Source organism: Phocoena sinus, chromosome 1 (genome assembly GCF_008692025.1).
Source record: "Phocoena sinus isolate mPhoSin1 chromosome 1, mPhoSin1.pri, whole genome shotgun sequence".
In the NCBI taxonomy this organism is placed as follows: Eukaryota; Metazoa; Chordata; class Mammalia; order Artiodactyla; family Phocoenidae; genus Phocoena; species Phocoena sinus.
Window position 1 is genome coordinate 181432867 of NC_045763.1, and position 12754 is coordinate 181445620.

The 12754-nt window shown below is 42.6% G+C and overlaps 1 protein-coding gene across 2 annotated transcripts in view; it reads right to left on the minus strand.

Moving 5' to 3' along the window:
* Positions 1–5215, minus strand: part of DENND1B (DENN domain containing 1B) — a 255123-nt gene extending 249908 nt beyond the window's left edge. For both annotated transcript variants that reach the window (XM_032650576.1, XM_032650575.1), the window contains exons 1-2: positions 5107–5215; positions 3042–3106 (exon numbers count right to left, since the gene is read on the minus strand). In XM_032650576.1, the coding sequence (XP_032506467.1) occupies positions 3042–3106; positions 5107–5123 (82 nt within the window). In that variant the 5' untranslated portion in view covers positions 5124–5215. The remainder of the gene's footprint in view (positions 1–3041; positions 3107–5106) is intronic.
* Positions 5216–12754: the final 7539 nt, after the last annotated feature.

A 12754-nucleotide genomic window follows, 5' to 3' on the forward strand; every position in this document is an offset into this window, starting at 1 on the left:
GCGTCTGGAGCCTGTGCTCTGCAACGGAAGAGGCCACAGCAGTGAGAGGCCCGCGTACCGCAAAAAAAAAAAAAAAAAAAAAAAAAAATACACCAGGGCTTCCCTGGTGGCGCAGTGGTTGAGAGTCAACCTGCCGATGCACGGGACGTGGGTTCGTGCCTCTGGTGACCTACTTCTAGACTTTCTCTCCTATGAAATATCAAGTTTCCTTATTATTTAAATTGGTTTTATATCTGTACCCTAAAACATCCTAATTTACACATTTTTTTTATCGGTCCATTACTACATAAGAATATCATCCATGTTCATGTAAATGTTAGCCAAAAAAACCATATCCTACTTTAAACAAACTGATATGTATATGAGACTCATTAGATAAATAGGTTTCATTGACAGTTAAATAAGAATATTCCAATAACTTATTTTAATAATTTCTGGACATTTTGCCCTTCAATATTTATCAATACAGTAGAAAACTAACAAAAAAATTGAGAAACATCAAACTCTCAATTTGACATAAAATTTTAGTTATACAGTAGCATCGCTTTTTAGAGCACAAAAAGTGTAACTTGTTAGACCCTAAAATGTTAGTTATATTCATAAATTTAATTCACAATCAAAAAAGAACAGTTGTTAATGCTTTTTACATAGTTGAATTTAGCTTTTTAAAAAATCTTTTGAATTTGGTGCCAATGAGCCATTTTAATGGAATACGTGGGTAGAATGGATTAATTGCAACCTACAGAGAAGCCAAAGTGCTTATTTTAACCATGTATTATATTTCCAACTTCATCATGCTGGATAAATGGTTAAAATACAAATGAAGATGTTTCTGATGAGTAGCGATTTAACAATAACAACAGCAAAAAAGCAAGAAGGTAATAAAAGAAGGGCAGAAGTAAAAGATCCCAACTGAAATGACCAGTTCCTGAAAAATGGAAAAAAGGCAGAGGGCGGAAGTAAGGAGTAAACCGCGCAGGAGTCTGCATGGAAAGTCCGAATCCCTCTCACACACGCACAGATCGGGTGTTCCATAAGGTAGGTCCATGCTTTCATCAAGATCACATTAGCATGCATTTAAAATTACAGAGAAACCATGTTTGCCAAAGGAATCTAGCCTGTTTTACAAACACATCAGGTCAGCACTACTTCACACACCTTAGCTGATGTTATGGTAGGTACCGTGAAGATTTATTCATATCAAATATACTATAAGAACAGATTTAAATTGGAGCTAAAAATAATAATGTATCTATTGGAGTCTTCAAAGAGAACTTACTTGGGCCTGGAAAGAACGTAAACAGACCAATGTTAATACATATAGGACAACAAAAGATTACCTTTTTAATCGGAGAAAGCTCACGTACAACCTAGGATCAGTTCCCGCCTGGGGAAAAACCTGACCACAGCTGCAACTCACATGGGCCTAAGTGCAGCAGGCAGGGCTGGCGGAGCCAGGAAGGTGTCTGACTTCCTACCTAAAATTAGCCAGGCCCACTTCACCACAGCTGGGTTAGGTTCCCCTATTTTAAGGTGTGTAGCTCCAAATTGCTTAGGAGCATATAACTGCTGGCCGGTTTCAGGAGCTAAGAGTGTCGAGAGACTTTCCACCAAGCCTTGAGAGTGGACAACTAGTCTGGACAAAAATTCCACACTGAATCATCAAGCTGTCTGAGGTCTAAGTACACGGGCAGTGAAATCATACACTGGAGTTATCCATGGAAGCATATCGCCTGAGGGCACAAACGAAGGCAATGAGCAAGAAGAGATGTCCCTTACTCTTTTCCACCACCCAACACAAACACACAAACACACACACACACACACACACACACACACACACACGCAGGATAAAAGTAAGGGGGAAACTGACAAAAATTCATGATCCTAAAGTGTTCTTGTCCTTTCAGGAAATTATATAAAACTGACAGCTGAAACCCTTCCAAGTAATGTCCCGTGACTGTTTTTTGTTTTTTTATTTTTTTAAATTAACCATTTTAAAGTGTGCAGTTCAATGGCATTTAGTACATTCACGGTATGGTACAATCCCAGCCACCTTTATCTAATTCTGAAACATTTCCATCACTCCAAAATAAAACCTCCTACCCATTTAAACGTTTCTTCACATCTCCTTCTCCCCTCAGTCCCTGGCAACCCATTTCCCTATTTTGGATATTGCGTATAAATGGAATCATAACAATATGTGACCTTTTATATCTGGCTTCTTTCACTTAGCATAAATGTTTTCAAGGTTCATCCACATTGTGGCGTGTATCAGCACTTCATTCCTTTTTATGGCTGAATAATATTCCGTTGCATGTATAAACCACAATTTGTTTATCTGTTCATCCACTGACGGGCCTTTGTGCTGTTTCCACCTTTTGGCTATTGTCAGTAGCACTGCTGTAGACATGCGTGTACATATATTTGTCTGAATACCTGTTTTCAGTTCTTTGGGGTACATACCTAGGAGTTGAATTGCTAGATAGTATGGAAATTCTATTTTTAACTTTTTGAGGAACCATCAAACTGTTTTTCACGAGCCTGAACCATTTTACACTCCTACCAATGTCCCATGACTGTTTACCTCCCCCTGAAAGTCCTAGGCTCTCGGAGTGAACCCCATGGAGCGGGTACTCAGTTCACATTCTGCATTTGGGAAACATTAGAAGGGAACTGGTGCGGCTCCCATTTGTACAGGCGAGAAATTTTTTGCTAGCATTTAAAAAAGGAGCTGAATTTTCAAAAAAAAAAATGAAAAATGAAAAGGCATGCCCTTCCACCAAAACTAACAATAACTTCATCAACCAATGGTAAAGTTAAGTTGTAAGTTACATGGCCTTTACATACACCTGAAATTTAAGCTGCACAGATAACATTCTGGATTGCTACCACCTCGTGGCAAAGACTTAGCATCTATTTTATTACCAGAACTTGAGACATGACACAGAATACACATTTAATTCAGTACGATCCTGATGCCACCACGTTCTGGTCGTCTACAACAATAGCGCTTGTTTTGAATTAGCAAACACACATACCTTCATCTTCTGAGGCATGACGTTTCACTCTCAATACCAAGTCAAAGGTTCTTTCTGGATTTTCCCTAAAAGAAAAAGAACTTTGTTATTTTTATCTCCTATAACAAAGTTTATATTTTCTTAACTCTAAAAATTAATCTCGTTCTTGTCTCAGTATGTTCCATATAACTACATGACCACAGCGTAGAAGAAGTAAAGTGTTTTCCTAGTTCAGCAACTTAAGAACCCTGAGGCTTAGGAGTCTGGAGTCTTGGGGCAAAACATTTAACCTCTGAGCCTGTTTTCTTACCTATAAAGTACCCTGTTCGCTTCAAAGAATAATAATGGTGAGGATTACAAATCAAATAATACAAGTGGAAGTACTTTATAAAGTATTAAGTGCTGTATAAATATAAAGCATTGCCTTTATCTTACTGAATCAAAACCGGAAAGCCAGCACGTTCCTAAGTGTCTCTACCTTTCCCTGCCAGCAGAGTTTGACAGCAGGTTCTCCAGCTTTCTTCAAAGGACTTGCAATACAGGTGTAAATGAACACCTGGTTCCACCTGCCATGTTCTAGAGCACCATGAGTCATTCATAATGTTCCTTAAATGCAATACTTCGCATATACTTTTCTTGAGATATAATAATTACAGCACATAAGCATGTTTAAAGTGCCAAACTATACATAGCCTCCAAGGCCAACCAAAAAAAAGCCTTATTTTACGTCAGTTATCTTTGGGGAAATTGGACATCTGCCTCAATACTTGGATTTTACCACTAAACAGTGAGGCTTTGCTTCATTCAAAAGTTATCCGCATCTTCACTAACTGCTCATACATTCAACATAGTCTCTACTTTATTTCAAAAAGCAAACTGAAACCTACTGAGACATCTGTTTTAAAAACATAGTTCTGGGTTTTTTTTAAACTTACTTCTGTTTTAATCTCTTTCTGCCAGAAGATAAAAGGTCAAAGTCTGATACCACAAAGTCCATGTGATCAAAGTGTTAATATATTTCTGCCAATATATTCCTGCCAAGGAGACCTTAGCGTCTTTGTGTGCATTGGCTGTTTGTAATATGCACTTCCTTCAAGAAACTAATGGCAGCTTTGGCTTCTAAATAAGCATTTGATTTTTTAAAAATTTATTACAAGAATCTAGAAACATAGGAAGCGACAACCCACATAAATTTATTTGCAAAAAGAAGTTTCCTCAGCCCTCCCACGATTCACTTGCTTCAATGGGAATAATCAACCTGGACCCTCAGTCAGGTGACCCTCCCTCCTAAGTCGGTTCAGGTCAAAAGGTCCACTTTTCACATCATGCACCTAGCAACCCACCCCCCGCAAGATATCAAACGCTGAAGAAAACAATTCTAAATCACACAATTTTCCTATTTTCGTAATAGTCTTTAGGATCTCTCAAGTGTAAATAGTAAATATCGATTCTATTATACTGGGAAATTTTAAAGGCCTTTCACGCTAAAAGAAAAATACACAATATTCACGATTTTAAACTCGGAGGAAGGGAGGGTTAAGGGGGGCGGGGGAAGAGAAGAAAAATGGAATTCTTTGCAAACTAAGTTTCTGTAGCAAAATATAAAACTCATGCCTCTAAGGTACCCAAAAGAAAATCACCACACTTAACACAAATAGCTTTCTGCCTAATTCGTCTCCTAAAGAAAAGCCTCCCCTGGTGGGTACCGGAGCCAACACATCAAAACACCACCACCGCCCACCCAGCCTCCGAGACCCTCTGGCAGGGACCAGTGGCCGTATCACCGCACACGGGGGCCCCTTTCAGAAGGTCCTAAGAAGAGGCGTAAAAAGAAGGACCTGGGACCGCGCCGGGAAGACACCTCACACCCGCACCGCGCGGCCCGGCGCGGCGCGGGCGCCCGGCTGTCACGTCCGACCCGCGGCCCAGGACCCGCAGCGGCCGCGCCGGCGCCCAGGCCTCCGCGCCGGGCCGCGCGCCCCCGCCGCCCGCAGGCTCCGCGGCCTAGGCCGTCCGGGGACCCGGGGGTCCTGGGGCCCGGGGTCGGGGGACCGAGGAGGGGCCGCTGCCCGCCGCCCGCACTCACTTGGTCCTGCAGTCCATGGCTGCATGTCGCGGGGGCCGCCCCGCCCCGCCGGCCGCCGCGGGAACGGCCGCTCAGAGCCCGGCGGCCGCGGCCCGGCGGTGGAGCTGCGCCCGCCCCGCCCCCACGTCCGAGTGACCGCGCGGCCACCGCCCCCGCCGCCCCCTCGCGCCGGCCTCACGCTGCCTGCACCTTCCGCGAACCAGGAAGTCGGCGGGCGGGGCCGCAACCGGACCGCCTCACCTGGGCCGCACGGCCCGCCGGCCCCCGCGGGGGGGGGGGCGGGGGGCCGGGCCGTGGGCGGGCGTCTGGGGGACCCCCTAGGGGCCCTGCCCGGTGGCCCGCGGGCCGCTGTTAGGCCAGACCGCAAGTGTCCCGCGTCCTGTGCGCCGGACCGGCCGGCTGCCTCCCCGGGGCCGGCCCAGGCTCGGGGCGTCAGGGCTGCAGCCCGCGGAAAGCTAAGAACCTGACGAAGCACCTGGACTCGCCCTGTGCTCCACCCCGCGTGCGCCCAGAGCACCAATTGCCCGTGTTTGCTCGACCCTGCGTAGGCTGGTGCGTTTCATTGCTGTCAGGCTGCAAACCCGGACGGAGCTCCAGGTGCCGCTCAGCTCCAGCTGGGCCTGGTTACCTCTGAATCCAGAGCCGCCCCCTCTGGAGTGGGGAAGGTTAGGACCTGCACCTGCTCAAGAGCCCTGCCAAGCAGCCAAATAACAGTGCTCCACTTGCTTGCACATCGGGGACACAGACCTCCCCCACCACAGGCCGCCGCACGGCCAAGCACTCACCTGGGGACACACCCACGAAGGGACAGGCCTCGTGAAAGGGCAGCCAGGGAGTTTAGGGCTGGACGGCGGCCCGAGGGCAGAGGGGCTTGTACAAAGAGCTGCAGTGTTCAGAGCCCTGGGGTACGTGGCAGCAGCTGGTATGCACCGTCCCAGCACTTGCGGTCACTCTACGTGACAGACACTTTCACCAGCATCTCATAGATGAAGAAACGGGCCAAACCAACCCCGGGATGATGGCCAAGCTGGATTTCAGACCAGGTCTACCCTATACCGCCTCTCTCCCTGGGGTGAGAACAGAGCTAGCAGTAGTCTTAGGATGGACGTGCGAAAGGCCGTCCAGGGCTGGGCTGTTAACGCAGAGACCTTCCCAAGAAGGCTTCTCCCACACGTTACCACCCTTGACACACGGCTTCAGTGTTTTTCATCCAAATAGGGGCTGCTTCAGACTTTATTCATGTAAAAGGTAAGAGGATGAGAGGAAACCAAATGTGGTATGTATAGAGTGTGAGTCATGAGACATACAAGTTAAACAGGAAGTCTTGGGAATTAAAGAATTTAGAATCAAGAACCTAAAATTAAACTCAATTATACCGATCTCAAACGTTCTTACCAAAGATAGGCTGTTACTTGGTCAACAGAACAAGATATGTTGCATAGTCAGACCCGATAGTTTAAAATGAGGACAGGACATAATGGGGAAACAAAAAAGTTATATTTTAGCAGAATGTGTTGTCATAGCTTGACTTGGGGTGAGACACTCAGTTTCTTGGTTCCTACATTTGTAAAATGGGAATTACTACTTGTGTATCACATGAATAATATGATGTTCAAATTTTAAAGTGCTACTAATTGTGTGCTCTATTGAGAAACCATTCTGTGGATTTCAGTTTCACAATGAGGCAACATACACCACATATTTTTTTTCCCAAATAAAACTCTTTTCTACATAAGAAGTTACCATAGTCCAAAGCCTTGGAAAAAAATCTGTAAACTCACAAACCACTTCTGCTCCAAGTGTCACTAAATTTCTCAGACTTCTACTTTCATTATATTTAATTCTTCTCCAAAGAAAGGAACCCTACCTGGGGTGCCTGCATCAGGAGTTTTTAATTTGTGGTGAGGAACTATTAATACAACTGTTTTCTCCAACCATTTGTTGAGATTTAAGTGACAGTCATACCCCTGCACAATATAATTTTTTTTAATTTACTTTAAGTATATGAAGAGGAAATACTACATATGCACACACAAATCTTTTTAAACTGGCTTTTAGGCTGACCATGATGAAGAGGTTTATTCATCTATTCAGATATTACTGAGGTAAAAGGGATAGAAACACAGATGGACACAATTTGCATGATTTGTTTAAAGTTACTGAAAAAAGAGAATTTTGTATACAATTATCTTGGTGAGATGTTTATTGAAACCCATGGTATAAGTTTAGCAGTTTTAGAACTTCTGACATGAGTGGTAGAGAACTCTACAAAAGGCAAGTCTTCGGGCTTCCCTGGTGGCGCAGTGGTTGAGAGTCCGCCTGCCGATGCAGGGGACGCGGGTTCGTGCCCCGGTCCGGGAAGATCCCACATGCAGCGGAGCGGCTGGGCCCGTGAGCCGTGGCCGCTGAGCCTGCGCGTCCGGAGCCTGTGCTCCGCAACGGGAGAGGCCACGGCCACAACGGTGAGAGGCCCGCGTACCGCAAAAAAAAAAAAAAAAAAAAAGGCAAGTCTTCAAAGTGGTATTAGATCTTCCTAAGATCATATTTCAGCAGTAATATTTCCTACTTGACTATTGATGTTAACGTATTTCAGGACTATAGTCATCAAAGGACATAGTCTGCATGTGGTCAAAGAACATAGTTTATAAGCTAATAATCTTAAAATGTTTTGAGCTTATTTTAGTTTTCTGTGTGTGTTTGTAAAGAACATACATAAAAATATGTCCTTGGGAATTCCCTGGTGGTCCAGTGGTTAGGACCCAGCACTTTCACTGCTGTGGGCCCACGTTCAATCTCTGGTCGATGGAACTAAGATCCCACAAGCCGCGTGATGCAAAACAGCCAAAATATAACTAAATAAAAATATGTCCTTGATCAAATATTATGACTGTGTTGTCGACATCTCCTCTTACTGGATTTGCATCCCCCTGACACAATTCAATTAATGGACGAGATGACTTGAAATCTCCCAATGTGACGGTGGATTTGTCGATCTCAATTTGAAGTTCTTTCAATTTTTGCTTTATATAGTTCAGGGCTGTGTTGTAATATGCAAGCCAGTTTATAATTATTATATCTGCCTGGTAAACTTATCATTATGTTGTGACTTTCTTAAATTCTAGCAATGCTTTTGCCTTAGTATCTAAACAGCTTTCTTCTGATTAGTGTTTACCTAGTATTAGTAACTCTCTTTTCATCCTATTACATCAAAGCCTTCTAAATCATTATGTGTAGATTTAGCTAACAAATGTTACTTTTGGCTTTCAGCCTAGTCTGATAATCACTGACTCTTAGATTGGGCTTTTAGACCATTGCATGTATTATAATAGCTGACATATTTGAATTTATTTCTGCCATCTAATGTTGTACTTTCCATTTGTCTTCTCCGGATCTGTGGTTTTTTTCTCTCACCTTTCCTTCTTTAGGATTGATTGATTTTTTTTTTTTAATGCTTCCACTTCTCCCCTATTCTAGTTGTAAGTTATGTACTCTGTTCCTATTCATCTAGTGATTATCCTGGAAATTTTAACAGGCAAATTTATCTGATTAAGTCCAAAGTTTATCACTACATGAACCTTCTCCCGGACAACACAAGGACCTTTAAAATACCCTCCAAAACTACAATACATTATTTACGTTGTATTATACTCTTGTTTTATATCAATGTTTGTTTAGATTTACCCAGACATCTACCACCTAGTTTGCTCTTCTTTCTTATTTCCATCTTAGATGTCCCATCTATGATTGCCTTCCTTCTGCCTAAAATACATGCCATAGGTGCTGACTGATTCTCTCACTTTTTGTTTGGGTGAGGAATGTATGTATTTCACCCTCACTCTTGAAAAATATCTTCACTGATAAAGAATTCTAAATTGACATTTCTTTCTGTACATTTGCAATACCATTATACTGTCTTCTAGCATCTCTAGTTATAATGTGAATTTTGAAAGTAATCTTGAAGTGTAATCTGTCTTCTCTCTCTGCTTTTAAGATTTTTTGTTTGTCTTTAGACTTCTAATTTCGCTATGAAGCATTGAGATGCAGATTTTTTTTTAATCCATCCTTCTTGATTTCTTTGCATTTCTTGACCCTGGACTGGTGATTTTCGTCAGTTCTGGGAAATTCTGAACCCCATTCTTTCTCCTCTTTCCTTCTGGGACTCTGATTATACACATGTTCTCTTTTTACCCTCCATTTCTCTTAACATCTCTTTCATAATTTCTTTTTCTTTATCATTCTAGGCAGAATTCTGGATAATTTCACAAATATCTTTTTTTAATAGATCTTTATTGGAGTATAAGTGCTTCACAATACTGTGTTAGTTGCTGTTGTACAACAAAGTGAATCAGCCCTGTGAGTATACGTGTCCCCATACCCCCTCCCTCTATCTCACCCCTCATATGGTATCTTCCTTTTCATTAATTCTTTCCCTGGCTTTGTCTCATCTTCTGTTAAAGCTAAACATTTAGTTTTCAATTTATATTACTTTTATTTCTAAAGCTCTTTTTGGTTATTTTTAAATCTGCTTTCTCAACTTGTGTTTTAAGCCTCTCTTTAATTTCTTAAAATATATTTAACATACCTATTTTAAATTCTGTTTATAATTCCAATCTCTGAACCCTTTGTGGGTCTGATTCTACTACCTGATTTTTTTCTGCTGGCTCTAACTTATGGTCCCTTCTTTTCTTCCACGTGTGGTGATTTCCTTTGGTTACCTGACCCTTGGAGCTTCATATGTGGAAATTTAGTGAGATCTGAAAGGAAGCTGAGTTCTCTGGAGAGGATATTCATTTATTGCTGGTAGAAGTCTAAGGAGCGCTACCAGTTCAGAACCCTCTGATACTAAATTCTCAGCTTGAAACTTTTCAGACCACCCAGGTGAGATGTGACTTGTAGTTATGAATCCTCCAGGAGGATTAACTCTGCTCCAATGTTTGAGACAATCAGTTTCCCTTGAATCCCTTTGGCATGCCCGGTTCTGAGGGGTATCCTATTGGACTTCCCACATTAGGAAGGGCCTTAAGCCCCAAATGGCCACGATAACAGAGACTCCAGTTCATCCAGTTTAACAAACCCCCTCTCGATGGAAGATGGCTGTGGTGGCCACTTCACTTGCACTTCACCCCCACCAAGTACTCCTTACTTCCCTGACTGCCCTTAGGTGCCTTTAATAATTTTCAAAATATTTCATTCTGAAGTTTTAACTACTTTCAGCATAAGTTTTAACTAGACATCATAATTGACTGGCTTTAACTACACTATCCACCTAATAATGTCTACCTTCCTCAAGCCATACCCAAATAGTCCCTGACTTATATACATCCTTATATATTAATGGTGTGGGGAAATCTAAGTTCAGGGCCTTTAGTGAGACAACTGTCCTGCTTCACAACATACTGTGATAACCATAAAGGTAACCCCTGGCCCCCCAGACTCAATCCATTCACACAATGGAAATATGCCTTAGACAGAAATGAAGAGATACTGATACCTGGAGTATCGACAGCTCCTTCCCCTTTGGAGTATGGAAAAAGAAACAATATTGTCAACTCTAGAATGGTATTTCTTAAGTAATACCTTTAATAATGCTTCAAGTTTGGAACAGCATAGCTAGACTCATCTGGGCCGTGAGCTTCACCAATTTATATCAGGGTTTTAAGTTCCAAACAATTAACTTAGACATGAGCTTTTAGACACAACCCTCTCATGAGTTAACACTCAGCATGGATCCAAGTCAGGCATTCCCTAAAATCTAACGCTACACTGCCTCCTATTATTAGTCCCTGGTGAAATTTATTAATAATATCATCACCTCATTTACTAAGGAAGAAAAATCCTTTATATAAAGTATTTAACAAGTCAAATTTCTTGAAGTCTTTAGGAAAACATCTTGAAAATATTTTAGTAGGACCTGCCTTCTAATACCAACTGAGATAGTGTTGTTAAAAAGAACATTCTCTAAGTATATTCTTCTTTTTATGCTTAGCAGCTGTATCATGAATTTGAATCTAAAGGTAAAATTCTCCTTTCAAATGACATATGAAGTACTTTTAAAATAGGGAGACCTGGTGGTCCAGTGGTTAAGAATCCATCTTGCAATGCAGGGGATGCCGGTTTGATCCCCGGTTGGGGAACTAAGATCCCACATGCTGCCGGCCATTACTAAGCCCGCTCCCCACAGCTAGAGAAAAGTTCACATACCCCAATGAAGAGCCCGTGGGCAGCAACTAAGACCCAACGCAGCCAATAAATAAATAATTTTTTTTTTAATACAGATCAGGTAGATGAGAAGACTTTGGAGCAATATGTTTCCTGAACATGTTATTCCTTGAGTTGTCTTCACACCTCAGAGCCTATATTAGCATTCTATATTAATTTGAAAGCCAACTTCAGAAGCTGTCTTCCAGCTTGGAGACAAAGGGTTCAGATCATTCTTAACATCTTTATTACCAAGTCTGAACATATCCAAATATTTATAAAATTCAAATAGGAAATGATGATATTTGTTTCTTTTGCTGTTAAACTTTTAGCTAAAAAGACAGTAGAATTCTCAAAAATAATGCAGCAAAAAGAGATTCTCCTTCCCCCCTGTTTCAGGTGATTTGCCCAAAATTATAAAATCAGATTCTCTTACCTCTGACCACCTTCAGCTTGTTCACTTTTACCTTTGGTCCTCATTTTTCCAGACACTGGAAAATTTAAAACAGTCCTTCGAGTTAAGAAAAAAGAATATTCGGAGCAGAGTATCAGCAACCGACTGTTAGCAAGGACAAGTTTTCCTCATAAGTCTTGGGAGCCGCGCTGGATTGCAAGAAGCAGGGCGGAGTGTGTGTAACCCTGTGGCGCTGTGTGGGAAAGACTCTCCCAACCCCACCCACCAGATACTCCACACAAATAAAGACATCCACATTGTATGGCAACTCTGCTCACACCCATCTAATACTCTCCGGAGCCTAGTAATCATATCCGATGAGCAATGACGTTAGAATTCACTTGAAGGTAGCGTAAGAGCATCTAATGCGATGTTACTAGTTCAACACAGTCAGTAACCCCTATAAGCAGCCCTCATCCTGATACAAACAGAGAAATGATCCCCAGCCAATTCCTTACAGCGAGTTCTACTTTCCTAAGATACAATAACTAGGCAAACATTACACGCACTTATGTCTGAGCAATTCTAGGGAGAGAAAGGAAAATGCTGTGTGCCCGCAAACAGAACTCAGTTAAATACCACAGCGGAATATCCTTGAGGAGATAAACAGAGATTCAAAACTCCAAAATGTCTGACTACTTCCCCCTTTCTTACTGGTGCAAATAAGAAGATGATAAAAATAAACAAGGAGGGCTTCCCTGGTGGCGCAGTGGTTGAGAGTCCGCCTGCCGATGCAGGGGACGCGGGTTCGTGCCCCGGTCCGGGAAGATCCCACATGCCGCGGAGCGGCTGGGCCCGTGAGCCATGGCCGCTGAGCCTGCGCGTCCGGAGCCTGTGCTCCGCAGCGGGAGAGGCCACAACAGTGGGAGGCCCGCGTACCGCAAAAAAAAATAAAAATAAACAAGGACTGAGAGGTCTCCTGGCTGTCATCTTATCTCTCTGCTGTTTTTTCTGATGTCACAGATCCAAGACATAGGCAAGTATCTGGCAAGACAA